The sequence below is a fragment of the Haemorhous mexicanus genome, chromosome 27 (genome assembly GCF_027477595.1).
Source record: "Haemorhous mexicanus isolate bHaeMex1 chromosome 27, bHaeMex1.pri, whole genome shotgun sequence".
Classification (NCBI taxonomy): domain Eukaryota; kingdom Metazoa; phylum Chordata; class Aves; order Passeriformes; family Fringillidae; genus Haemorhous; species Haemorhous mexicanus.
This window is the reverse complement of record NC_082367.1, coordinates 5,706,647-5,734,540: the sequence shown is the minus strand read 5'-3', so window position 1 is coordinate 5,734,540 and position 27,894 is coordinate 5,706,647. Positions and strand designations below refer to the sequence as shown.

The following is a 27,894-nucleotide window of genomic DNA, read 5'->3' as shown; positions in this document are numbered from 1 at the left end:
TCTGAGCTTTCTCAGCTGCTGCTCCTTTCTTCCTCTGCAGTAGTCATTCCCTTCCTCCCCTGAGATCCCCAGGGATGAAGCACCTGGGATCACATTCCAGGCAGGCAGGGATGTGAGGATTGCAGCACTCCCAGTTCAACCCTCAATCTCAGTTTATCCCAATCCCAATCCATGAATCAGTAATTCACACAGGAGCCCAGGGAGGTCTGGAGCTCTCCCTCCCACCCCTCCCTGCCCATGAGGAACCTGCTCCATGTTCCTGGCACATCCTCCAGAGCAGCCATGACCACTTTTTGGGAGTCAAAATCCTTGGAGCCCTTGGACCTCCACCAAAAGGAAGCTAAATTCTAATTCAGGGGCCAGAGGAGGTGATTTTTTTTATTTAGAGGAAAGCACAGTTCAGCCTGTTCATTTCCACTGCTGTGGTGAAAAAAATGTGTCTGAGGACATTGGTTTTAGAGAAGTGAAAGCATTTACAGGAATAAGCAAGGTTTGACTGGTATGGGGAAGTATTTACTCAAAGAGACCAATCTGACCAGAGATAAAATTCAGCTGTTCCCACTCCAAGTGCACTTGGGGCTTTTCTCAGCCCAGGAAAGCTGAAGCTAAAGGTTGAATTCCAGTTTCTTTGGGGTGATTTTGCAAATAAGCCATAGGCTCATGAAGTGAAGATTTTTGATAATTCAACCCAGGATTTAAGGAATTGTCTAAGAAACTTTACAGGCCAAGGTGCAGCTCTGAGCTCCAGCCCCAACAACTGCTGAAGGACCACAGCCCTGTGAGGCCAAAAGGTCCAAATTCCAAGTGTGCTGAAGAAGTGTGAGTGTATCAAAGGCTGAAATACGTGCATGGCTTGGGCAGTGACCAGCAGGACATTCCCAGGGAGCTCCCTCCATTCCATTCACTACCAAAGGGTCTGTGGAATGTCCTTTGATCTGGTTCCTGTACTCTGTGCCCAAAAGACAACACAGAGAAATGCTGCAGCTCCTGGAGCTGTTCCCAAGAACTGGGAGACCCCAGGGGTAACATTTTTTGGCATTTAAAGCCAGTGATGCCAATTACCTCATTCAGAGTTGCCTGTGAGCTGCATATCTTGTGTCAACACTATTCCCAGTGATGCTACCCAGGGAATAATCAACATTTTGGGCTGTGTTGTGAAACACAACCCCCAGCACAGGATGAGTATGGGCAGAGTGGTGTGGAGGGGATGGGGGCCTTGGGAGAGCATTTGAATCTGCTACTAAAATGGTGTTATTTTCTATTTTAAAAGCCTTGCCAAATCCCTCTGCAGAAGCCCTCCCACAGAGTCTGATCAAGCCCAGACTGTTATAAATGTGTCATCCTGCTGGAGAACAGGTGGAAACTGAGGAGAGTCTGGGAATGGATTTTTAGAATGCACATAGGTGCCTAAAGATGCAAAGTGTCCCCGAGCTGGGACATCCACCCCTCCTTCAGGCCCTCAAATACCTTCAGGGCTGCATTACCTCTGCCTGAACAAAAGGCAGGAATGATTCCAGCCCCAGCCCATCCTCTCTGTTCCACCCTCCCAGCAGCTCCAATGCCCAGATATCACAGGCAGGAGAGCCCTGTCCTGCTGCAACATCCTCAACTTCCTGCTTTCGTCATGGCTTAGTCAATATTGATCTTTGAGGCCTGGATCTTCTGAGCAGAAGGAAATTGATTCTTGTCTCATGAGTCACCTCCTAAATTTAACACACAGATCATCCCTTCTCAAGCTATTTCTCTTTGGAAAAGCTTGGAAAGAAATGTTGATGCTGTTGAATTTTATTGGAGCAAGGAACACGTCATCCCTGCTGACCTCACTGCCTTCCTGTGCTCAGAACCAAACAGATCCATGTGTGTCAAACAGCTGCTCCAGGACCTCCTTTTCTCCATCTCCTCCCGTGTAGGAACCTTTCCAGATAAACAGCAGGATTTCAACATTGCTCCAAAGGTCTCCCCATGCAAGCCATGAGTGCCCAGCAATGCTCCCCAGCCATGCTCTGACAGCAGCTCTGACAGCTCTGGCAGTAAAAGCTCCCCTTGCCTCAGGGAGCGTGTGTCCCCAGCAGATGTCACACCGGTGACAGGTGAGTGCTGCAGCTCAGTTGTCACAAGGACAGCAGAGCAGCAGGTGGCAGCTGTAACCCTAGAGCAAAGCATTGCTCTTTGTCTTCCCAGCTAAATCTGGGAGCTGGCACTGCTCACTCCCCTCCCCGAGCAGCAGTCCCGAGGGAAGCTCGGCAGGGATCCTTGCTCAGGGATGAGCACTCTGCGAGCCAAGGATCCCATTCCCCCTCCCTGTTTGTTCCTTTATTTTGGCACTGGAGGGTGTTTGAACACCGTGAAAAATCACTGGTGAGTTTTTAACAAATTCTGGGAGGAAAATCTTACACGAGGGACAAAAGGAAAGCTCCGGATTCTGGAGACAGAATGAAGGAGAGCTCCCAGAATCTCAGAATATCCTGAGCTGGAAGGGACCACAGTGATCATTAAATCCAACCCCTGGCCCTGCACAGACACCCCAACAACCCCACCTTGTGCTTGAAAGCATTGTCCAAACACTCCTGGAGCTCTGGCTGTGCCCATTCCCTGGGGAGCCTGGGCAGTGCCCAGCACCCTCTGGGGAAGAACCTTTCCCTAAATCCAACCTAAACCCCCTGAGCCAGCTCCAGGCATTCCCTCAGTCCTGTCCCTGCTCACAGTGACCAAAGATCAGTGCCTGCCCCTCTAAATAAAATAAATTTTGTAACAGAGGGTTGATGTGACAAAATGAATGAAATTATTAATTTTAAGCAGAATAGATGATAATTACACATTACTTCTCATAATACAAAATTCAGGGAAGCACTCGAGAGGCCATGGATTCAAAACCTATGAAATGGGAGTGCTCCTTCCCTTTGACAGCTCAGCTCACCCCAAAGTGCTTCAGACATGCCAGCCCAGTCCCTCCTGTTTAAAGCTCTCCTAGGAATGTCACTAACACAGCCACCAAATGAACCTCACACCTGAAGTCTGGTGCTGATCCTTGCTGGGTTTCATCTTTGGATGGTGAAGCAAACAAGGTTCCTAGAAATGGCTCCTAGGTTCTGTGCCAGATTTGATGGTGAATTCATTCCCACAGGACACTGCAAGAAATATCACCTGCTCCTCACATTGCTGGGAGGGGTTTTCCCCGAATGCTGGAACTGCAGAACCACCTCAAATAAATGGAAAATCAGCAATCTCTGTTCTCTGCCCCTGCCCCAAACTCTCAGACACCACCATGGGCTGCTGGGTACACAAAGCTCCCCTGCTCTGAGGCACCAAGCCTTTGTTTGCTGGAAAACAGAAATAAAACAGTCACAGCCCACCAAAACCTGAGAGCTGCTGGAGCTCCTGGTGCAATCACACACTGCCAGGATTTGCCTGGAGCTGGCATTCACTAAAGAGATGTCAGTCAGGCAGCAATGGCAAGGCTGCCCCAAGGGCCATTCCTGGACAGGGTTAAAATATTCAGAATTCAGTTCAGATGCTTTGTGAGCTTCTATGCTAAAAGAGCAGAGCATAGTGCAGTGCTCTGGATTCTGGAGGCACCTGTCTCTCCTCAGATCATTTGGCCAAGGCACTGATTTGGCAGAGTGGGGGGTGCTGGGTGGGCACTGCAGGGAGCAGTGAGTGTCCCCAGCTGGGCCATCCCCATTGTCCCGGGAGGGCTGGCAGGGCTATATTTGACTGCAGGATGGGCACTCCAACATGGGGAACATTCTTCTGGGGAGAGTCATCCTCGAGTCATCCTCAGGGGAAGGAAACGTCCTTTGTCCCTTGCCTTGCCTGGGGACAGGGGCTCTCCTTGCAGCCTTCACCGGTGAGTTTGGTTTATCTGCAAATAAACTGCTCTTTATGCTGCATTTTGTAGGATCTTCAGAGCAGCATCAGTTGTTCTGTGTGACAGCTTTGTTTGACTTGCACTGCAGAAGGAGATTATGCTTTGTGATTGTATCTGCTTTAATGATTGTTTTTCCAGTGTTGTTATGATGAAAATCCTGGTTTGCTTCATGTTTGCTCACCAGAATCTGCTCTGTTTTATTGGCATGTTTAGAAAATAATCTGCATTTGAATTGAAAAGTGTAGGTTTTAGTAAACCCATTATTTAGTAAAAATGAGTCTGTATCAGTAATTATTCATGAGCATGGAAACAAGGCTCTGATGCCCAGGATGACAGGACTCATTCTGCAGCTGAAACACTTCTGAAGACAGCAGAAACGATGAGATTACAATGATTTTTCTTCTCATAAAAGCCAGCTTCATTTTCTTCTTCTTTTACTTGTCAGCCTTCGTTGTTTCTTCCAAAGTTAGTGCCCACGAAGCAAACATTATCAAGTTTATTCTGTATTTTCATTTGCATGTTGAGATATTTTGCATTTACCACAACAACCCTGCTTTTCCATGGACTGTTTATAAGAAATTTATTTACATCAACAGAAAACTGTACAAGTGAAAAAACTGCATGAGAAAATTACACTGGGAAAAGCTGAGGGTCTGTATTTTTATCAGGTTCAGATTCGAAGGCAGCAAAGCTCAAATCCAGGTGGAAGATTTGCCAAGGGAAAATTTCAGTCATGGAACATGAGCTAGGGAAAGATTTACAACTATGCTTGAACAAATTCTATTCAGCAACAATTACATTTGCAAAGCTGCTTTTCCAAAGTAACCCGAGCTTTTAGAGGCTGTGAACGTGCCAGGGCCAGGATCCTGCTGGGTGTTGGGATTTAACTGCAGGGACAGGGAGATGAGGAGGGATCCACGTTCAGAATTGCCTTTAATGCCCACCCGTTAATGAGGGGCTAAAAGCAGTGAGCTGTGGGTTCCCAGAGCAGAGACTGGGAACAGCCAGGATGGGAGCCAGGAGTGCCAGTGTTTGCTCCTGTGCTCCACCTGTGCACTGGGATTTCTCTGGGAAGCTTTCCTGGTCACTCCTTGGGCAGATCCTGCTGTTCCTGAGGCACTCCTTGTTTGTTTGAGGCACTACCTGAGGCTGCCATTTGTTTTCTCCATGATTTTTCAACCTTTCCCTAAGAGTTCAGGAGAAACTCGGGATGCAAAGGACTGGAACAAGCATTCTTCTCTTGGAGTGCTGAGCTGGGACTGCTCTGTGTGCAGCCTGGGCATGGGGAATTACACATTTGGACATGGGGGCATGAGGGAGAGCTCTGCTTAAGCAGCTGGAACTGCTGGAGCACCCTGGTTTGGTGGGAGCTGTCCCTGCCCATCAGATGAGCTTTAACTTCCAACCCAAACCATTCCAGGATTCCTGATGAGATCCTGGAGAAACAAATCTGCCCACAAGGGGCTGCCTGTTCCCTGTTCTGGGACAGCTCCAGCTGCCTCGAGAGACTCTATTCCTCCCCCTGATCCCACTTTCCACAGAAGCATCATGAAGCAAACCCCTCTCATAGTGTGGATGCCAGAAAATATTTTTATATGAACCTTCACTCACAGCCCCTGAAGCCCAAAGCTGAGCAAGGACTTTAAAAGATTCTGTTAAAGTCTCTGATTTGAATGTTTTCATCTATTCCAGCAAGAAAGCTTGGCTTTGACATCTCACCATGGGAACCCGAGCCTTCTTCCACCACAGAGAGGAGGAGCAGAAGGAGGAGAGGAAACAGAGCTTGGAAATGACCTCCACAACCAGGAGAAAAAGGTTTAAAACCAGGTAAGTCCCAGAGTCAGGGACAGGTTCAGTCCATCAGGTGCAGACAGGGCTTTCTACACATTCATGGATTTGTAGAATGCTGAGTTTGTGAAATGATGGAACATTATCTGGATTCTTTTCCATGAACCTGCCCCTGGAAGTGAGGAAGAGGAGACCTTCAGTCTTTCAGACTTATCAATAGCAGCTGCCCTTGCCTTGACCTCTGAAACAGCAAAGTAAGTCAGGAATTATTGTAACTCCAGTATAACCATTGTGGACAACATCACAGCTCTGTAGCAGGGTCACAGCTCCCAACTTACTCTGTTGGAAGGAGAAAGAGCAGGATCAAACCAGAGGTTCTTCTTTTAAAAACACCAGGCCTCAACTAAAATGCAGGAAATTAAATGATCCTGCCATGTAATAATGAGGAACATTGCCCTGCTTACATGTAGGGGTGTGAGAGATACCAGATTTTAAAGGAATAAATGGAAAATACTGTCAGATTAATTAATGAATAGTAACAGATGGGACTCTCCCTCTTTCCCAGAAAATCTCAGCCACATCTCTCCTCCCTTTGATCCTTTTCCCAGCTTCCTCCCCAGTATTAGAAGTGGCCAAACAGTGGATCCACATGGAAGTCTGACCTCTTCTGGGAGTGCTGGTTCCTGTGGGGGATAATTCCCTGACATTCCTACCCACATTCCATCAGCTGGTGTTTCTGTCCTTACCACTCCTGATTTAACCAAAAAGTGTGCTACCAACAAAAAACACCCCTAAAAAGAGAAAAAAAGTTTTATCTTGACTTCTGTTGGCTTTTACCATCATGTAGTTCCAGGGAGTACAATCTGAGAAGGGAAGCTGAGCTCCTGGAGCGGGAACAGAGGGGGCAGAAGAGGACTCGTTTTGGGAATGACATGGAGAAGATGGAAGAGGAGCTCATCAGGATCTGCAGGCAGCTGCGAGTGAGGGCTGACAGGAAGGGCCTGCGCAGGAAGGTCAGAGCAGACCCCTCTGCTGGCACCAATGCCAACAGGGCTTTGCTGTGACCCTGCTCCAAAGCGGGTACCCCAAAGTCCCTCCAACTAAAGGCCTTGCACCCCTGCCACTGAAACGTTCCCAGAGGTCCCTGGTGGCAGAGTTTGTGTCAGAGCTCCCCCTGTGCCTGCCCTCACCAGTGTCTCCTGCACAGGCTCTGCACAAGGCCTGCCTGCAGAAGGAGCTGCTGGAGCTGCGCGCGGCGCGGGCGCCCCTGCTCTGGATCCCGCTGCGGGCACACGCCGTCTGGGAGAGCATGGATGTCACCCTGGCATGCACCACCCTGGGGACCCCTGTGCCACAGGCCACCTGGTATGGCACTGCCAGCACGGCCCACGGGCACGGGCACGCGGCAGGGACAGCCCTGTCCTGGCACCAGGAGGGAGGGAGAGCTGCAGAGGTCACCGAAAGCACCTCAGGGTCCAGAGGTGTTGGACCAGCAGGGACATCGGGGCCTGGAGGCAGTGACAGTCCTGAGGGGTCCTTCTGGGACAGGGCTGGTGTTCATGGAGGGTTCCATGGAGATTCCTGTGAGATCCTTCTGGGACAGGGCTGGTGTTCATGGAGGGTTCCATGGAGATTCCTGAGGGGTCCTTCTGGGACAGGGCTGGTGTTCATGGAGGGTTCCATGGAGATTCCTGTGGGATCCTTCTGGGACAGGGCTGGTGTTCATGGAGGGTTCCATGGACATTCCTGTGAGATCCTTCTGGGACAGGGCTGGTGTTCATGGAGGGTTCCATGGAGATTCCTGAGGGATCCTTCTGGGACAGGGCTGGTGTTCAAGGAGGGTTCCATGGAGATTCCTGTGAGATCCTTCTGGGACAGGGCTGGTGTTCATGGAGGGTTCCATGGAGATTCCTGAGGGATCCTTCTGGGACAGGGCTGGTGCTCATGGAGGGTTCCATGGAGATTCCTGTGGGATCCTTCTGGGACAGGGCTGGTGTTCATGGAGGGTTCCATGGAGATTCCTGAGGGATCCTTCTGGGACAGGGCTGGTGTTCATGGAGGGTTCCATGGAGATTCCTGAGGGATCCTTCTGGGACAGGGCTGGTGTTCATGGAGGGTTCCATGGAGATTCCTGTGAGATCCTTCTGGGACAGGGCTGGTGTTCATGGAGGGTTCCATGGAGATTCCTGAGGGATCCTTCTGGGACAGGGCTGGTGTTCAAGGAGGGTTCCATGGAGATTCCTGTGAGATCCTTCTGGGACAGGGCTGGTGTTCATGGAGGGTTCCATGGAGATTCCTGTGGGATCCTTCTGGGACAGGGCTGGTGCTCATGGAGGGTTCCATGGAGATTCCTGTGGGATCCTTCTGGGACAGGGCTGGTGTTCATGGAGGTTCCATGGAGATTCCTGTGGGATCCTTCTGGGACAGGGCTGGTGCTCATGGAGGTTCCATGGAGATTCCTGTGGGATCCTTCTGGAACAAGGCTCATGCTCATGGAGGTTTCCCTGTTTCCTTTGCTTTCCCTGCAGGCAGACTTGGGATTTAAGTCTCAAAAAGCAGAACCTCCTTTCAGCACTAAATCACCACAAACACACCCCAGCAAGGCCTGGCTGCCTTGGACACCATGAGAGTTTCAGCATTAAGCTGCTGCTGCTTCTACAGTTTGTAAAATACAACACAGCTGTCACTTACTCCCTTTGTATACCAACCAGCCTTATGGGGAGAGTGTTATGGACTGGGCCTGAGTGCAGCACACTCCATAAATACCAGAAATAAATGAAAGACCACCTCAAAAGCCCAATTTGCAAAGTGTATTTTGATCAGTTTGAAGTGATTGGCCACTCCTCCTCTGGAAGGTTTAAGTGTGCAAACATTTGCATTACTAATGACTCGTAGGCAGCAGCTCTGCCACTGTGGGAGCTCTGCATGTCCTGTGTCCTTCCAGAACGACCTCTCTGAATTATTCAGAGGGCAAAGAGAATCTGAACCTCCCACACATCCCTGGGAGCACAAGGAAGAGACATCTGTGAGCTCGCTCACAGGAGCTGCAGGGCAGGGGGTGTAAAGCCAAGGCTGAGCAGCCACACAGGACCAGGGAGGGCTCTGGGTTTCATTGCCAGACTGGTTTGGATTAGGAGGGAGATCTGTAAAAGAGGGAACTGTGTCTGCTCCTCTTTCCTTTGGTGGTTGATGTGGGTCCTTCCCTAACTGCACGTTTCCTTCTTCTCCACCAGGTATAAAAATGGAATCCCCATTGATCTCCGCCGAGCCCCAGCAGGAAAATACAAGATCAAAAATCAATTTGGGATGCTGACCCTGCACATCAGCAGGTAATGGCTGTGCCCTTGGGATGCTGACCCTGCACATCAGCAGGTAATGGCTGTGCCCTTGGGATGCTGACCCTGCACATCAGCAGGTAATGGCTGTGCCCTTGGCTGAGCAGCTTTTTCAGCTGAGTGAGACCTGCCCTAAATTCCCAGTCTGGGTATGATAAACAAACCAAGTAATTCTTCTGGAATCTGACCTTGCCTGCCTTTAGGCTGTTGTGTTTGAGCTAAACCTTTCCCAATCTCCACAGCAGTTCACAAGATTTAAAAAAAATCTATGAAAAATAAACCAAAACCAAACAAAATTTAATGGCTTAATTTACTTCCGCTCCTCTTTTTATGTATCAGCAACATTTTTTTCCTTCAGGGTAAGGAATGCACATTAAGAACTTCATGAGCAGACAAAAAAATGTGATTTGGGATGGATCAGTGTAATCAGAACAACATTAGTTCTGATCTATGAATTATCAGTGATAGACAAATGCAAATCTTCAGTGGAATCAAATGCTCCACAGGCCTTTTGCTTCTTCAGTACTTAAGATGTTTTCCTTCTGGGTCTCATGAGAAAAAATTTACTACAAAGTACCAGAAATCCTTGTAATTGAAAGGAAAAGCAGCTGCTGGATGAAAAGCAAACACCCCTGGGATTAAAGGAGAACCCCTTTGAATTTGTCCTGTGAAATATGAAGGAGGGGAATTTTTTTTTTTTTTTTTTCAGATGCTCCATGGAAGATTCTGCTGAGTACAGTGTGGAGGTAAAGAATCAGTATGGTGAAGCTTATTCCTTTGCTACAGTGCTTGTCAGGAGTAAGTACAAATATTCCTTTGGGTTTCAACTTTCCAATACTGCAGAGTTGTCCAAACATTTCCATTATTTGATAGGCACACACAGGCACTCTGGAAAAGGGTAGAACAGCTTCTCTTCCTCAGTCTCTTCTGGGCCCAGCCAAAGGTTTTCCTCTCAGATTCCATATGGACACAGCTGTCCTTTCACTGGGATAAAATTGTACTAAATTTAGGTGCTTATTTCTTCTGGACTGCTATGAAAGAGCCCCACAGTGGAACTCAACAGGCTCACAGAGAGTCTGCTAAAGATAAGCAAGAAATGGTTCCCCAAGAACTGGGGCTCTCAGTGGGACCTCTCAGGGCATTAGTGCAGAGAATGCCACCTTGTTCCCTGAAATCAGTAACTAAAAAGGGCAAATGCAAGATTCTCCTCTTGGATTTGTGCTGCTCTTAAAATAACTGGCACACACTCCACAGATACAAACTGTGCACAGCCAAAGCCAGACATGGGGAAGGAAGTAAATAAACCACCAGCACTCAAAAAGGGTAATTATCTCAAGCTTTAGGAAATATGCAGAGCAGTCTCACAGGATCACAGTTTAGCTGTTCATATTTCATCTATTTATATCTAAATTTCAATTTTGTAATAAAAAGCATGGACAGAGCAGACTTACAGGGCTGTAGACAATGACACCCTTGAGTGGGACTGACAGAGCCCTCTGCCATGGCTTGTGTTGTTATCACACTTATTTTCACATGCCATATTTTGATCTGAATTCTGTCTGGGATGCAGATCCCTGAAGGAGACTGTGACTCCAGGATTGTAAAAGCAGTGTATTATCACACCTTTCAGGTCCATTAAATTAAACAGTGCCAAAATTCAGCATAACTGGAAATATGCAGCAGGCATTTAGCAGTTCTAAAGGGACAGGTACACCAGCCCCAAAAACCTTCATTTGCATCCTTCCCAGAGTCCAAAACTCCCCCTACCCTAATGCAGGAAAAGTTACCAGGAGGTTCTCACAGCGTGGCCACAACAGGAGCTGCCCTTTGCCACAAAGCAGCAGCCTGAAGGAAAAATTCCTTGCCAATAATAACCTGCTCCTCTCAATTCCATGTGGGATCTTTAGGATCAGAGCAGGATGAGGATGGAGCAGGGGCTGTGGTCTGGCACAGAAAGGCCTGGCTGGGACAGCTCTCCTCACCTCTGAGTGCCTGGTTAACCTGTCCCTCACCAGGGACAAAGCCCTGCAAAGCCCTGCAGCCACTGCTCCTCCCCCAGAGCCATCCCAGTAACCCGAGTCTTCCTTCTGCTGTCTGCATTTACTGCTCTGAAAATAGAGATTACAGCCAGGCCTTAATCCTGCCTCCACTGGAAACATTCCTGGTGCCCAGGCAGGCCATGGCATCTCCTCCCCTGGGCCCTGGCTGCCTGCAAAGGCCTCGATGCCAGGGGAGGGTCCCTGGGATCCACTTTCCCTGAGACATCACTGAGGGCTGTTTAACCTCCAGGGCTTTGTATTTCCCTCCTCTCCAGTGGTCACACTCCCTCCTCAGTTTTTGGTCTGCTACTGCCAAACTTCAACCACTGGAAGCACAGGCTTTATTTTATGGGCATTGCAACTTGAGAGAAAAGTACCTCAGTTTCATCCTGAGTGCATCAGTTCTTGGGTTTCAGCTCCAAATGATTTCACGTTGTGCTGTGACAGCACCAGAGAATCCAGGAACAGCTGATCTGGGGACATCCTTCCCTGAGCTCCAGGAACTGCCTCTGTCTCAGCACAAACAGCCTCTCCTTTGCTTCAATCCTCAAGTCCCAGTCACTGGTAGATTCCAAAAATCCCACATCATCCTCTGGGAATGCTGTTAGAACCCAGGGGGTTGCTTTTATTCAAATCCTTATTTCATTTGGCTTTAACTTGCCTGCTTGAAAAGGCAGAAGGCAGAGTGACAAAGCCCTCCTTAGCTCTGAAAAACTGAGTGCATGTGAGCATTAAGAGCAGGATTGCTTCCCCTGGAACAATTTCCTCTGCAGACACATCCCCAGAGGCTTGTGAAGGGCATCAGCTGTCAAAAGAATTGAACTTTTAACCCATGGTGACACTTTAAAGGTTCAAATCACGGGCTGGCTTGAGAGAAAAACAGTTTGCTGAGCATCACTGGGTGTTATCAAGAAGACAAACACTCCATGAGATTTGCTAAGTGTGTTTTCCTCTTCTCTTATAGAATATTATGGAAAGGAGTCAGGATTCGATTCAGAAATATACAAAAGTGAGTAAATCATGGATGTTATTATTAATTATTTTTATAGCCTGATGCAATTGGATTATTTTTTTCCTGTCAGCCTGACTGCACAAGTGCAAGGCTCACTCTAAATATATGACAATAAAAATACTACAGGAGGAAGGCCCTGGAAGTCTCTTTTTCATGCTGACTTTCATTCCACAGGATCCCTTCTGGCCAGAGAGGCAGATTTTGCTTCTCCACTGAAACCCTTATTTGCAAGAGAAAAGGAGCCTTTCACCCTCTCCTGTTACTTCTCCTCTGATTTACTGGACCACCAACGAGGCATCACCTGGTTCAGAGATGGTTTGTAGGCAACAGCTGAGTGTATGTGCATTTACCTCTGGGAATGTCCCACTGGAATTCACAGCTGTGACTGGATGTTCACAGAAAAAAAAAGAGAAAATCATTAAAATCCAGGACTCCTGAGCTGCTCTCAGCTCTGCTCAAGCTACAGATGTCACTATTTAATGTTTGTCTTCTCCTGGTTTGTAAAGGATGATACCATTGAAATGTTTTGGGGGTAATGACATTCTTGTTCATAAGAATATTTGAAGAGCTTTAGTTTGAAAAGCCTGTGGTTCTCCAGTGAGAAAACCTTCTGGATACTCTGTGTTGTTCTGCTTGGGTTTTTCTGTGGATCAGAGTCCACAGCTGAAATTCAGAGGCACAAAAATAATCCAGGAATATCTTAGAGATCCCTCATCTCATTCTGTGCTTTTTGAGGCATTTGGGAATAAATATTGTCACTCCTAACCAGGCAAATCCAGGTGCATTTCCTTTCCCCTTCTGCTGCTCCACAGGGGAGCTGCTGCAGGACTCAGAAGGTCAGGAGCTGAGGTGCCAGGAGCGTGAGGCCTCTCTGACAGTGCCATGTGCTCACAAGGAGGATGAGGGCTTCTACACCATCCGTGTCCCCTCGCTGCATGGATACAAGGAGCAGACCACTTATGTGTTTGTCAGAGGTACCTGCAGATCTCCTTTCCTAAGACCTTGGCAGAAAGGAATTCCCCCCCTCACACACAAGGAAACAGCTCCTAATTTTGTGTGTGGATAGGATTATCACAATGACCAACTCTTATTTTCGCTGGTGACTTCAGTGTTAGAAAAAAGGATTTGTGTTACTGGGATAGGCCCTTAGACACTTAAAATTAAGCTACTCAGTGAAAATTCTGGAAGAGAAAAGAACAAAACCTGCCCCCCCTGTCCTGGTGTTTTGCAGATGCTGCAGCACTAACAGCTGGTGCCCCAGGATCCCCCCTCAACGTGAGATGCCATGATGTGAACAAAGACTGCCTGGTCCTTTCCTGGGTAGCACCCAGTGATGATGGAGGCAGCCCCATCCTGGGCTACCTCATTGAAAGGTCTGTAAGGCATCATCTTGAGCTAAGAAACCCCATTTTATGGTGGAACCAGAACAAAGGAAGCCTGTGGGCTGTGTGTCCTTGCAGGTGTGTGGCTGGCTCAGAGGAGTGGGTGCAGTGCAGTACCCAGCCTGTGAAGGGCTGCAGGTGCCCAGTGCTGGGCCTGGCTGAGGGACAGACGTACCAGTTCCGGGTCAAGGCTGTCAACAAGGCTGGCACCAGCCACCCTTCAAGGGCCAGTGACCCTGTCACCACCCACGACCCCAGCAGGGACAAGAGAGTGACAGGTTGGTACCAACCCCAGGACAATCTGCTCCCTCAGGACCACGGGAGGCTGCAGGAATAACTGAGTGCAGATTGTCCAGATCCTCCCCGTTCCCACAAACGTCTTTGCTGAGCCCATCTTGGGAGCATTCTGAACAGAAAAAACTCAAAGTGCCATTGTGTGTGACATAAAATGTCTATAACTGTGCACAGAACCAACGAGCCAGTCCTGGGTTCTGTCTTTCTCCCCAAGCACCTCCTGTGGGTGGGTAACTCTGCCCTGTTTGTCACTGCAGTGATTCCATACGACCAGGGCAGGACCATAGAAATATCCAAGGATGACCTGGAGGGTGAGTTCAGATTTCCCCAGAGTGTTTGTCTCCTTCTTCATACTTAAGAATCTTAATTTATAGTAGGAGAACAGACTCCATTGTAAAAGAACTTTAATTTTCCTGCCACATTATCACTAAAGCCTTTTCTGCCTTCCCATAGGACACATTAAAATTCCCTTGCCACCCACCAATGTTCATGCAAGTGAGGTCAGAGAAGATTATGTGGCTTTGGCCTGGGATGAACCAGATCCAAGAGGCAGAGAGCCACTGAATTACTATGTGGAAAAGGTAAGAAAATAATATCACACAGAAGGGAGCTGCAGAGCAGAACCATTTCTTTCTTAAGTGGGCCATGGCAGAGGTGAGGCCATTCCCAGTTAGGAACTGGGGAGATCCAGCCTCAAACCCAGCTGGTTCAGCCTCCTCCAGCCCCACAAGTGCCCTGAGCTATGGCCCTGACTCTGACTCAGCTCAAGGACTAATGATTAACAAGGAATGGACAAGGAATTTTAACACCACAGAACAGTGGCAGAATTCTAACAGGAAGAACTGTTCTGGTCCTGAAAGCTGGAAAAGCTGTGAGGAACTGAGAATACCTGACTGTCCTGTTCCCCACTAATCACTCTGTTGGTTAATTAGCATCTTCTGCTGTCTCCTTTCATGCATCCTTGCTTCTAACCTCCTGTAGCAAAGGGGCCCTCTGCTGCCAAGAGTGAAAAGTGTGGGTACATCAACAAGAAATACACAATTTATGGCTTTGGTTTGTGTTTTGTTTGAAGCTTTTTAAAATTCCTTTCCTACAAAGCCCCGCTTTGTTATTGGTCAGGAGGGTTTTGTGCTCACTTTAGCAGTTGTAAATCATCTCCTTTTTCGTTGCAGTCTCTCGTAGGCAGCAGCTCCTGGCAGATGGTGAACCTGGAGACGCCAGCAAATTCCCCAAGATTTGCACTCTTCGGTCTGGAGAAGGGAAAATCCTTCCGGTTCCGCGTGCGCTCCGTCAACAAGTTCGGCATCAGCGAGCCCTCGGTGCCCAGCGCGCCCGTCCCCGCCGGGACCCAGCCCGGTAACGCGCTCTGCACCGAGCCCGGAGAGGGGACGGGCTGCCAGCAACGAGGGACACCCCCTCTAAACCTCATGGTTTTACCTCCTGCTCTGCTGTGCCCTGCACCGAGCCCGGAGAGGGGACGGGCTGCCAGCAGCGAGGGACACCCCCTCTAAACCCCATGGTTTTAACTCCTGCTCTGCTGTGCCCTGCACCGACCCCGGAGAGGGGACGGGCTGCCAGCAACGAGGGGGATCCCCTCTAAACCCCATGGTTTTAACTCCTGCTCTGCTGTGCCCTGCACCGACCCTGGAGAGGGGACGGGCTGCCAGCAATGAGGGGGATCCCCTGCCCACGCTCCCCTCTAAACTTCGTGGTCTATGGTTACACAGCAGTACTTTGATATAAGGAAATCTCTTGAAGCCCTAAATCCTCCTTTAATTGGTTTGCAGTTGGTCAGGGCAGTGTTAATCTGAGCAAGCAGTGAGTGGGGAATTACATTTAATAAAGTAGGAGCAGTTGAGGCCTGTGTTTAATCCAAGGATGCTTCCAGCATGGTGTGAGGGAGGTGACAGTGTGGGAGGAATGACAGGAGCCTGGCCCGGGGGCTCAGCCAGGACACCAGCCTCTGCAAGGCTGCTTTGGGTTGTTTTCTCCCTGGACTGAGACTGCAGAAAGAGGGCCACAGGCTCATGTTGGTGTTTCTCTTCTGCAGAGGGATGAGCACTGACTCTTTATTTGTGTATTGTCCCACACTGAAGCTGCTCAGTGTTCACTCATAGATGGAAGTGCAGAGGGGAGCAGGTCCCAGTTCAGGGTGGAGCCAAGGACAACCAGAATTATATTTGTTCCTCCTCTACTTCAGAGGTGTTTGGGGTGACTGCAGGAATCAGTGGGAGAGGAAGGAGACATCTGGCAAACCCAAGCACAAAAACAGATCCTGTAGAGCAGAGACCCCTGTCCATGGCACTTTGCTCTAACTCCACTGAACTCAGAATGATTTGGGTTGGGAGGGACCTCAAAGCTCGTCCACAGGCAGGGACCTTCCACTATCCCAGGTTGCTCCATCCCCATCCAACCTGGCCCTGGGCACTTCCAGGGATGGGGCAGCCACAGCTTCCCTGGGCAACAATTTGAATCTGGAAAAAGTGAATAAATCAAACAGGCAAACTCATTTATAATAGTTTGGACTTTTTAAAATTATGGACTTGAACCCTCACTGCTTTTTTCTGTGGTTTTTTGTTTGTTTCTTCCCTCTTTTAGCTCCTCCACCTCCACCATCTCAGGTTCTGGCCTTCAGAGACACCAAGACATCTGTTGTTGTGCAGTGGGACAAGCCCAAGGATGGCCTGGAGCCCCCTGGCTATTACATCTACTGCCGGGAGACGGGCACGGAGCAATGGCAAACAGTCAATAACAAACCAGTGACAGGCAACGAGTGAGTGCAGCTCTCTGCCCTGCTGAGGGAGGACAGGGGCCCAACCTGCGTTCCTCTGCTTCTGCCTGGAGTCGTGTTTCAGATAAAAAAAGAACTTCCTTCAGTCCCCACGCACAGGCTGGCAGGCACACCACCACCAGGGCCTCTGGGAGGGTTCAGGATTGCTCCAAGCCTCAGCCAAGGCTGTGTGCTCTCCACGGGCTGGGCTTACAGCCCCACTGAGCCTGGGGCACCAGCAGAACCACATTCCATGGTTTGCCTGTTTTCCACTAGAGTAAGTTGGTGTCAATCACATGCAGAATTTACAGTCCCTCTCCAGCTGTGGGGGTCACATGTCAGGCAAAGAAAGTCCATTAAAAAGTCCTGTTTATCTCCCTGCCCATAGTGATTCCTCTCCATTGATCCAAACCCACTGTGAGTTATCTGGAGCCATTTCATGTGACACATTAATTTGTAATGACAAGCAATGATTTTGCAAGAACTAAGCCTTATTAAAGTGTGTTGCTGTCTGTTTCAGCACTGTTTACCTGTGCATAGGCAAACACAAACATATTAATTTGCTCTCCCAGATTTACTGTTCCTGGGCTGCAGCCTGGAAAAGAATATGTGTTTTGTGTGAAATCTGTCAGTGATGCAGGACTGAGTGAGAGCTCACCAGAAACAGATCCCATCGTTGTCAGGCCAGCAATTGGTGAGTAGTGACCTAAATGAAACCCCTCCAGCCCCATCTGTCAGGCACAGCCACCACTGCCTGCTATGGTGACAGTGTCTGAGAAACAAAACAAAAGGGAACTCATTTTCTTGTACCCTGCAGCTTCTGCCATCAATTACACTTGCCAAGGGTGGTCAGAGCTAATTAATTAGCATTTTGACCTAGCAGTGTTACATTTGTGGTGTTAATTTGGCTTTTGCTGTGACTCCCAAATGAGAACTGGACATTGAGCTGACACTGCTGTTCTGTCTGTCCCCTGCTGTTGGGTCTGTCCCTCTGTGCCCAGCCTGTCCCTCGGCCCCTCGTGACTTTGTGCTGCTGCACTGTGGTAAGGCTGAGATGACCATTGGCTGGAAAGCCCCGAAGCACAAAGGAGGAACAAAGATCCTGGGATATTTCCTGGACCAGCACGACCACTCTGAGCCCGACTGGCACGAAGTCAACACTCGGCCAATTCCTCGGCGCGTTTGCACGGTATCCATTTGGGCACAGCTGGGAACAGCTGCACCAAGGGTGAGCTGGGCTTTTTGTGCTTCTTCAGTGTCCTGCTGAACTGACCAGGTCTGCCCTTGTGCCCCCCAAGGTCAGCAGCCTGCAGGAGGGCCACCTGTACGAGTTCCGTGCCCGTGCCATGAACAGGGCTGGAGTTGGGGAAGTGTCCGAGCCCAGCGACTTGTTCAGATGTGAGGAATGGACAATGCCAGAGCCAGGTATCCCTCATGGAAAACCATCCAGGAGACCTCACCAGCTGAGTTTGTCATCTCCTCACTCTTCCAAGGGGTTTCTACCATAGAAATGGTTGCTCCCAGGACAGAAAAGCACAAAACACTTCCAGGGGTGTTCTGATGCAGGGTGTTGTTCCTGCATTACACAGATAGAGCACCCAGGTATTTTCAATAATATTGTTTCCAGAGAATGAAGAATCAGGATCTAAACTCTAAATCCCCTTTTCTTTACACCACAGCAAATACCATTAAAGCAGCTGGTGATGCTATTTCATAAACCTACCCCTAATTACCATAGCAACCATCCCCTACAGACCCACTACTCAACTGCTACCCTAAACTCTGCTCTCTGACCCCAGCCCAACTGCAGTTTCCCTGTTCCCTCTGTGCCAGGCCCTCCTTACGATGTCAGGTGCACTGAGGTGAGGGACTCCTCCCTGCAGCTGCACTGGGAAGCTCCTCTGTACCTGGGGGCAGGGCCAGTCACAGGGTATTTCATAGACCTGTGTGAAGAAGGCTCAGAAGAGTGGAAACAGATAAACAAGCAGCCCACAGGCACCACCCACATGAAGGTCTGTACCTGCTCTGAGTGTCCCAGTGCTGCTTGTCCTAGTCTGACATTAATTGCTGGCTGTGTTCCCTGCAGGTCTCAGACCTGGAAACAGGGAAGTGCTACATTTTCCGAGTACGAGCACTGAACAAGGCTGGAGTTGGACCCCCTTCACTCCCCTCAGACCCTGTGGTGGCTAAAACCAAACCTGGTATGAAGCTAGAAGCCATGAGACTGGGCCAGTCTGTAAATAAATGTATGATTTGGGTGAAAATCTGCTTTGTGATGCAACAGCTACTTGTTTCACAGCAAGAAACACTCTCAGTAAAACAAAGATGAACAAATCAAGCTGCCCAAATTAATTAGCTCTAACTGTGCTCTGTGTGGTTTGGTTTTGGGAGTTGTTTTTGAGTTAGATGTGCAGAAGCTCAGCCCTGATCTGCTTTGGTAAGGAATGCTTTGTGGGTTTTTCACACATCCAGGCACAAATGAAATTGAAGTTGGGGTGGATGAAGAGGGTTTCATTTACATGGCCTTTGAAGCTCCTGAAAAGAATGACTCCTCTGAATTTATCTGGTCAAAGGACTATGAGGGACCTCCAGATCCTGAGCGAGTCCAGATTGAAGAGAAAGGCAATAGGTGAGTATCTAATGCACGCTGAGAAAATGAACTGGTGAGTAAAGAACACATTAAACACCAACAAAAACCTGAAGCCAACTGTTTCCCTGTCCTTTCCCTGATTCCCAGCCCTGGAGTCCATGAAATGGGCTGGTCAGTGCAATCTGGGGAGCAGCTGCCATCCTGTTCCCAATATCTTTAGATATTGGCTCCTCAGAGTCATTGATAAATTCCCATGAGTTCTACATTTCCTCTTCTGGGTGTATCAAATTCTGGCACAGGAGACATAATTTCTGAGGAAAATATATAATTTTTGCTATTATTCTTTTTACTTCTAGATCAAAACTGATACTGAAAGAGCCCTCAGAAAAGGACCTGGGTGTGTATTCAGTGGAGGTCACGGATGTAGATGATGATATCTCTGCCAGCTGCACTTTAACAAAAGAAGGTAAAAACTAATAATTGCCAACAACACAAAACTAATGTGCCCTCATTTTCTAATCTTAGATGGTTGTAGGAAAGTTTCCTGCAGAAGAATAGTGAGTGACTAATGTCACTTAATGGTATCACTAAAAAGATGTTTCCCATTCCTTGAAGGCTCAAGGGCAGTTTCTTTTACAGTCCCCTGAGGAACGATTCCATGCTCCTGCAAAGTCATTTTTCCACTGCAGTTCAGATTTCACATTTGGCCACACTGTCACAATGATTTACAACTTCTTTAGCACGCTCCTGAATTGATCCAACCAACGCTTTATTCAGATATAACCAACAATTCCCTTCACCACCTTTTCCAGTCCTCCCCATTACTGAATGGTTTATCTTCTCTTTGACATAAAGTTCATCAACAAATTTAAATTAAATTGATACAATTAATTTGTACTGACCTAGTGTTGACTTTTAATTCTCTGCATTTCAGATCTGGACAAGTTATTGAAACGTAGCCACGAAATCAGGAACCCACGTAAGTTGAAGCAGCAAAAAGCCACGAGCAGGGGCCAGCCTGGGAAAAGGGAAGCCAGCAGAGCCCTGGCTGGGCCAACTGCTGTGGTGTGCCTGGGATTCCCCTGGTGGCTCTCTCTGCTTGCCAGTGATCAAGCTGATATCTGGCTGGAACATCGATGTTCTGGAGAAAGGAGAAGTGAGGCTGTGGCTGGAGGTGGAGAAGCTGTCCCCAAATGCTGAGCTGCACCTGATCTTCAATGACAAGGAGCTCACCAGTACCCCAGTAGGTTTTACTCTGCACTTCATCTTGACTTACTTCCCCACTGCTGAACATGGCACGTTCCCAGTTTTCTGAATTCCCATCAGATATTTTGATGGGGATTTTGAACTGAATACAGGCAAATCTCATGAATTCCAAGAGCAGATGGAAGTGATTTGTTTCTCAGTCCAAAGCACTGGAAATAACCCTGTGTGTTACAGCACCCTCCAGCCTCCTCAAACATCCACAAAAATGTTCAGGCCTCCTCCTTGTCCTCCCATATCAAATTAATATTGGAACATTTAAAAAATACTTGGAATGAGAGGACCAGAGGGGAGAACAGTTGAGAATGAAGCACAAATATAAATCATGGGCTGTCAGCTCAGTGCAGAGCAGCAATGCCCAGATAACAACCAGGACCCCCAGAACAAAGGACAGGTCCAGGCCAGAGCAGTTCAGAGCTGTCAGTGCCCTGCTGGGGGGGTTAAATCAACATGTAACAAGTTTATCCAAGGCTTTATCTCTTCTAAAATCTGTCTCCTCTCCACTGGAGAGCTGACAGGGATCTGCACAATTTATCAGGCTCGTTGCAAGGACAATATTTGCTCAGAGCAAACGGGGCAGTGAGGCAGAACGATGATGTTTGTGTTCAGGCACCTGGCACTCTCGGGTGCAGGAGCTCAGTGGTACCTGCAGCTCAGCAAGAGGGGAAATATTCCTCATCCTGGCCAAGTATGGAACTACACATCACAGATTATAGCCAAGTGCAACAGTTCCATGCCACTGAAGATCACAGATTCTCTGGTTTCAGCTCTGGAATACCCATGAAGGAGGGATGTTTTGGGTTAAGTGGTTTTCCAGAACCTTCTCTCTGCTGGAAGCAATTCTAGCATCCCTACACAGATAAATAACAGATGAATCCCAAACTGGCACAGCACAGTGCTCTGCCTTCCTCCTCCTGTAAAATGAGGGGAGTTTATAAGGACACAGGTACAAAATAACTGCAATATCTGCTGTACCAGGAGCAGTTCTACTGTGGAAATCTCTTCAGTTTATCCTGTTTCCTCTGTTTTACACAGACACACAAAATCAACTTTGTCAAAGAGAAAGGCCTCGTGGAACTGATAATCCAGGATTTCAGTGCTGATGACAAAGGGGTGTACACAGCCCAGCTCAAAGATGGGAAAGCCAAAAATCAATTCACCCTTGCTCTCATAGATGAATGTAAGTGAAATTCAGGATCAAATATAGACTGCCATGCTCAGTGGAAACTTTGTGAGGCACTTAGGGCCCCAAAGTATTTCCAACAGTTCTAATGGCACACTGGGAATGGGGAGAGCAAATTTTAGCCCAGATTTAAAGTCCAGGAATCATTTAAGAAATGATCTGAATCTCTCTTTACCATAAATTAAAGCTTTTAGTCTTATAAATAGGTGTTTGATGATAAAAGCAGTCTGCTGAAGTGGAATGCTTAGTTCTTCCTTCCAAATGTTTTACATATTAGCTTGCAGTGGTGAACTGTGCCTTGGCAGCAGAGTGGAGAGTGTGTAGTCATTTATCTCAGGGCAGGATCAGGCTGGAAATTCAGTGTATTTAGCAGCAGGTTCGCTGCACTAAAGGTAATAAAGACAAGGAGGAAATATTCAGTAATGGGGGGTTGCTGACTTTGTCCTTTGCTGTTCCACAGCTTTTGCTAAAGTGGCAGAAGAAGCTGAAGCAAAACGGAGGCAATGGAAGAAAAAGCAGGGTAAGGTCAGCCAAAGGTTAAGGACTTGTCAGAATGAGGCCAGGATGGCAAAACCCAAAGGAATTTACTTCACTTCATCATCTTTTTAAACACAGTGTTCAAGCTGATTAAGACACTAGGATAAGACTCCTTGTTTTCAGATTCTTTGCCCTGCCCTTAAAAATCAAATAATGAACTAGTTTTAGCCAAGCTAGGCAGATTTATCAGTGGAGATCTTCTGCATCAGTGGTGTGCCACTGAACACTTTCAAACTCTGAAAACTGTCCAACCTGAATATACATTCTGTAATTAAGATCCACTTGTAAAAAACAGGATTTCTAGCTAAGTTTGTAAAGATCCATGCATTCCACTTTCACCTCCCACCTTATGTTGATGAATAAAGAAGTTTGTAAAACAAGTTCATTGGAAAAATGAACAGCTGGAAAGGTGATTCCCTGTCAGTGAGGATAAAAATATTCCCTTGTTAGTGACTGTGACAGCACGTTATAAATCCAGGCTCTCCTCGGCGTCAGAGCTGCCCAGTATGGGATGACAGGATCTAAAGTAATTTATTTCAGTTTCCCCTCCCTGTTCCCTAGAACCTCGGGAATTCCCAGGTGCACTGCGGGAATCCAGCACTAGATGGAAGCATTCCCGCAGGAAACACGGCAAAGGCACCACGAGAGAGATTTCATTTCTTTTCCAGGTCCACATTTCATAGAGAACCTGACATGGAAAGTTTTGGAGAGCTGTGAAGTGCTCCTCACCTGCAAGGTAACAGAATTCCTTCAGCATTCAATTTTAGGTGCAATTTTCAGAGGATATGAGCAGTGCTTGTGCAAATGCTTTGCTGCATTTGTAAGGAGATGGTTTCTTTTGGGCAGAAATTTTAACAAAGAAGGGAAATTCTCAGATTCTGGAGTAATGTAAGTGATGATTCATAGTAGTATATCCAAGAATTAAGAAATCAAATGGATTTTGACTTCTAAATGTTGACTTCAACCAGGCTACAAACCTGAGGAAGGACACCAGCTTCCAGTGGTTCTTCAATCACAAGGCACGAGCTGGCGGAGTGTTTGATCCACAGACTGGGATGGGAACTCTGCAGATCCCAAAGGTGAAACATCAAACAGCTCAGAGATCCACAGGAAAATGGCAAAAAAAAAATGGGCTGATCTTATTCATATTCCATGTGGGTTCTGGGTGGTGCCCACTGAGTGAAAGAAACACTGAGGAAAGCCAAAGAAGAAATTGTCATGTAACAGGTTCTGAATCTGAGTTCTAGTGGAATTCATGGCAGGGGATTGGAACTAAACAATCTTTAGGGTCCCTTCCAACCTAACCAGGCTGTGATCTAAAGATCCTAATAAGAAATAAGCTTTTTCCCTTTTCTAAACCCTGCCCTGTTTCAGTATTATGGGAAATTTCTCTGGGAGGGGTGTTCTTTGTTTTGGGGCTCGTTTGGGTTATTTTAATCAGTATTTTACACATGTGTTTGGTAGGTAACCAAGGCAGATGAGGGCCTGTACAAGGCAGTGGTTTCAGATAATAGAGGAGAGGACTCCACCCAGCTGGACCTCACAAAAGGAGGTAAGAGCACCTTGGATCACACAGTAAGACACACTCGCACCCCTGCCCTGAGTTCATTTTGGATTTAAACCCAAATATCCTCACTTTGTATGAAACCTACAGGTCTTACATGCTTTTCTAGGAGTTAAAACCCACACGAAAAAGTTACTGGTCAAATTTTAAGAGTTTCCTGCTCTGCATGCTGATGTCATTTCCATCTGTAGTCACTTCTCAAGCCAGGACTGCATTATAAATTCTGCCAAGCCCCACAGATAAAAGCTCAGGGATATTTCAGGCACTTCAACCCAGAATCAATCAGAAGGTTCTGCTGCCCTAGATTAAATGCTGCCCCGACATCTGGAATCCATCATGTGAACCTGGTACATAAATCTCCTGTCTGGGAGGTACATGGTGAGTGTGAAGGAAGATAGGAGCATCTAAATTTAGTAAGAAATGCCCAGAATCTGAAAACAAATGAATCAGAGGCAAAAACTCCATTCCCAGTGAGCTCTGCCACAGAAAAAGACAGCAAATAACCCGTGGATATAAAACATCCTCACCACAGTGAAATTAATTGGCAGATTGGATGTGGTTTGCTATGATTTGTATTTATAGACCCTTAAATCTTTGTCTTTCAGCCTTTGAGGAGCTTCTGAAGGAGCTGTGCAGGATCAGTGGTATGTCAGCTCTCAGCACTACAGCACAGGGGAGAGGTGGGATGGCACAGCTGTCCCTGGGTGTGGGACAAGCACAGCAGCACCCCCACCCTGCTCCTTTGGCTGGGATTTTGTTCTGGAACAGGTGAATCTGGGCATTCCTCCTCAATTTCTGTCTTTCCCTTACACCACCAGCTCTTTCTGCCACACCTCTGAAAATCCAGCCTACTGAGGAGGGCATCAAAATCTACACAGTTGTCAAGTACTACACAGACTACATGAAAACCACCTGGTACCACAAGTAAGTCCCCAAAAAATATTTGCAAAGCTTCTGGAGCACTGTTCCTTCTAACTGTTTATCCAAAATTAAACATTTGGGCCTGAGCCCATGAATTTTTTCAGGCAACTGTGGATTTGTCTGAGTAAGGGCTGAAATCCCCAATTCAGTCCCATCCTGGAACATGTCTGGGAATTCCAGAATGGAAAGTCATGTTATTTTTATCGTAGCACTGCAGAAATATTTGTAAGTGATCATCTTTCCTAGAATAATAATGATGCTGCACTTATGATACTGCTCAGTTACAGCCTCCTTGGTTACAGACAGAATTTTTTCAAACACTTTATTTTTACTACTTCATGTTTTCCTAAACCACTCTCTTCCCCCACTCTGAATAAAAAATATTCCCAAAATTATAAAACTCTTCCCAAACACTGACTAATTTAGCCTCATAAAGTCTTCCTAAATAGAGAGCTGGTGTTTTATTAGGTACCACCTATACATGTAGATAAGGAGGTGAATTTTTAGTAACATTCAAGGGCTAAATATTCAACATCTAAATGGGATTTAATCCCTTAAATATTACAAAAATTCAACATCTAAATGGGATTTAATCCCTTAAATAAGAACTAAGAGGTCTTTTGTAGAGTTTATGAAGCTTTGGCAAAGTGCCCCAAAGTACAGCCCCATGGGATTTCCTCTCTAGGAAATGAATCCTGACTCCCACACTTCCAACCACGACAGGTCTAGAAAAAAGTGATTTCTCAGCTCTGCTCAACATGGCTGAAATGACAACACTTGCTTCCTCAGGGAGAAACAACTGGAAAGCCGTGACAGGATGAGAGCTGGGAGCACCATGAACCAGATCTGGCTGCACATCCTGGAGCCTGGGGAGGCTGATAAGGGCAAATACACCCTGGAGATATTTGATGGGAACAGCTCCCACAAACTGTCAACAGACCTGTCTGGGCAAGGTGAGCTGAGTCACTCCTGAGCTGCTTTCCAGGAGCCCTTCAAAGCTGGGCAGGGATTCCTCTCTCCCTTCTGGGGCTGGAGCTGATTTCCATGTGGAATTGGGCTAAGCAGGACAGGGAAGAGCCCACAGAAGCACAAGGAGAGGGGAAGTGTGCAGGAGAAAGGATTGAAGCCTTCAGGGAGCCTTGGCACTGCTGGGGAAAGGATGAGAAGGGGGCAGCTGCTCCTGGGATGTGTCCAATTCCTCCCCTGGACAACAGAGCTCACAGGTGGCATCTTGGGAAAAGAAAAATTCCAGGTTTACAAAGGCTTTTCCAAACTGCTGGAGTTTTTTTTCTCCTCTGAACTTCTCTTTGGAAAGAGAGAACTGAGTCCCACTTATTTCAGCAGTACACAAACAGAGCTGTGTTTCCTTAAGGCAGGGACAGATACCATCTAGAGGATAATTACATTTATCCATGGAATCCCAGCACTGGTAACAACAACATAATGCTAAATCTACTGAGTTAAACAAAACTAAAGGCAACTTTCCCTAAAACCTTTCATTCTTGCAGTTTTTGAAGATGCCCTGGCTGAGCACAAGAGGCTAAAGTAAGTTCCTCCTAAATATTTTCCCAGCTAAATCTATTTTGAGTCTCACACTCTAAATTGTTAATATAACAGCTAATAAATAAAACCACAATCATTTTCTCTCCCTTTCAGGGAAGCAGCAATAGCAGAGAAGCGTAAGTAAATTAATCTCTTCCCTTCAGTGAAACAAAGCCAAGTTTGCTGATAAGAAGAACTAAAAGGTTCTATTTGTTCATTCCCAGGTCGTGCCAGAGTTGTTCAAGGTCTGCCAGATGTTGCCACCATCATGGAGGACAAGGTACTATTGAGTAACTCCATTAATTGGTCCTGCACAGACACAGAAGGATTGCTGATGGGAGGAAAGATCCCTGTTCTCCCCTCCTGTGCACTGCCAGCAGCTTTTCTGAGCTGCTGCACTGCCAGAGGTGGGAAGTGGTGCCCTCCTGGGCCACCTTCACTGCCACACCTGTTCTGTTGTCCTCCCATTTCACAGGATTGCACTCTGAAGGCCTTTAGGTGCTGGGCCTGATTTGCCCATCAGCCTAACTCCCTGCTTTCACTTGAGTCACATTCCCCTTGACTCAGGCAGCACAAAACCCCTGCAAAGTAACTGCAAACTCACCACGTGCCTGTTCCAGTGCCACCTGACAGCACAGGAAGCTATAAAAAGACAGTGAGACAAATATGAGTCAGGCCCAGTGAATTCAGGCAGGTTAATCCTGATGGTACTGGAGGAAATCAGGAAAAGGAGTATCAGATATCAGTGCTGGAATGTCACCTAATGAAAATGTGAGAACTGATTTTTATTGCTCTTAATTTAAAAGATGTGTGGATGTGGCACTTGGGGACAAGGTTCAGTGGTGGCCTTGGCAGGGCTGGGTTAAGAGCTGGCCTCAATTTTAAAGATTTTTTCCAACCTAAATGATGCTGTGACTCTATGAACTGAATTTCCCTGCACATTTACAGCTCCCTAATCCATCTCTGTTCTCTGTTTCATGACAGACCCTGTGCTTAACTTGTTGTGTGTCTGGAGACCCCTACCCAGAGATCACCTGGTTCAAAAACGAGAAGGTCATCGTGTTTAAGGACAGATACAAGATGGATGTGAAGGGCTCAGTGGTCACAATCACCATAGAGAGAGTCTGCAATGAAGACACAGGAAAATACAGCATCTATGTCAAGAATAAATATGGCTCTGAAATAGGGCAGGTCACTATCAGTGTCTATAAACATGGGGAGGTCCCAATAGGAACAGAGCAGGAAGTCCCAGCTGGGATTACCACAAAAAAGCTTAAATGAATTAATTGTTTCCTTGAATTTGAAAGGAATTTAACTCCTTCAGATGCCTTCTGGTGTCTGTGTGTTTATTTTAGCAATATTTCAGTGGTTTGGCAGTTGTTATAGAACAGTTCTGGTGGGGGTGTGTGGGTGTGTGTGTGCTCACACGTGTGTACACTGCATGTTCACCTTCCAGAGAGATTTTGCCCTGGTAAATCTGTGTGGGAAATACCAGAGGATCCACACATGGGGCTTTCAGTGGAGGGATTTTGTATTAAATCACCACATGTAACAGATTTTCTTGTAGCCTGTGTGTGTGTGTCATTAAACTCAACCCCTTGGTGACATCTCAGCACTGCTTTGAGTATATCCCTGATGAAATCACTCCACCTGTGGGTGCATGGGAAGTCAGGACATGCTCCACACATAAAAATGACCCTGCAAATCAGGAATTCTCACAGGTAAATGTAATTACAGATCTGGCTCTTTCTGTGTGAACCTTCTTTAAAATTACCTACTAAAAAGGGTGGTGAATTGATAGAAAAA

The 27,894-nt window shown here is 47.2% G+C and overlaps 1 protein-coding gene across 1 annotated transcript; it reads left to right on the top strand.

Moving 5' to 3' along the window:
- The first annotated feature begins 98 nt into the window (after positions 1-98).
- On the top strand, positions 99-27,894 carry MYOM3 (myomesin 3). The gene is made up of 37 exons (XM_059868541.1): positions 99-3,847; positions 5,561-5,695; positions 5,836-5,910; positions 6,504-6,669; positions 6,864-7,021; positions 8,890-8,985; positions 9,701-9,789; positions 11,995-12,039; positions 12,217-12,357; positions 12,855-13,016; positions 13,274-13,415; positions 13,503-13,702; positions 13,976-14,029; positions 14,172-14,299; positions 14,891-15,074; positions 16,317-16,491; positions 17,061-17,182; positions 17,490-17,677; positions 17,787-17,913; positions 18,322-18,500; positions 18,575-18,689; positions 18,961-19,117; positions 19,435-19,544; positions 20,013-20,057; positions 20,185-20,321; positions 21,377-21,521; positions 21,985-22,044; positions 22,730-22,797; positions 23,030-23,140; positions 23,526-23,613; positions 24,231-24,269; positions 24,444-24,549; positions 25,336-25,499; positions 26,055-26,091; positions 26,203-26,225; positions 26,313-26,368; positions 27,073-27,894. Exons 2-37 carry the CDS (start codon positions 5,589-5,591, stop codon positions 27,367-27,369), a joined length of 4,296 nt encoding a protein of 1,431 aa, XP_059724524.1. The 5' UTR covers positions 99-3,847; positions 5,561-5,588; the 3' UTR covers positions 27,370-27,894.

Excerpts from the sequence above, each read along its gene's own strand:
- MYOM3 (XM_059868541.1), top strand. The coding sequence starts at position 5,589 with ATGGGAACCCGAGCCTTCTTCCACCACAGAGAGGAGGAGCAGAAGGAG. Across the intron at positions 13,017-13,273 it reads CACTTATGTGTTTGTCAGAG|ATGCTGCAGCACTAACAGCT; the intron begins GTACCTGCAGAT and ends GGTGTTTTGCAG. Across the intron at positions 22,798-23,029 it reads AAGTGCTCCTCACCTGCAAG|GCTACAAACCTGAGGAAGGA; the intron begins GTAACAGAATTC and ends GACTTCAACCAG.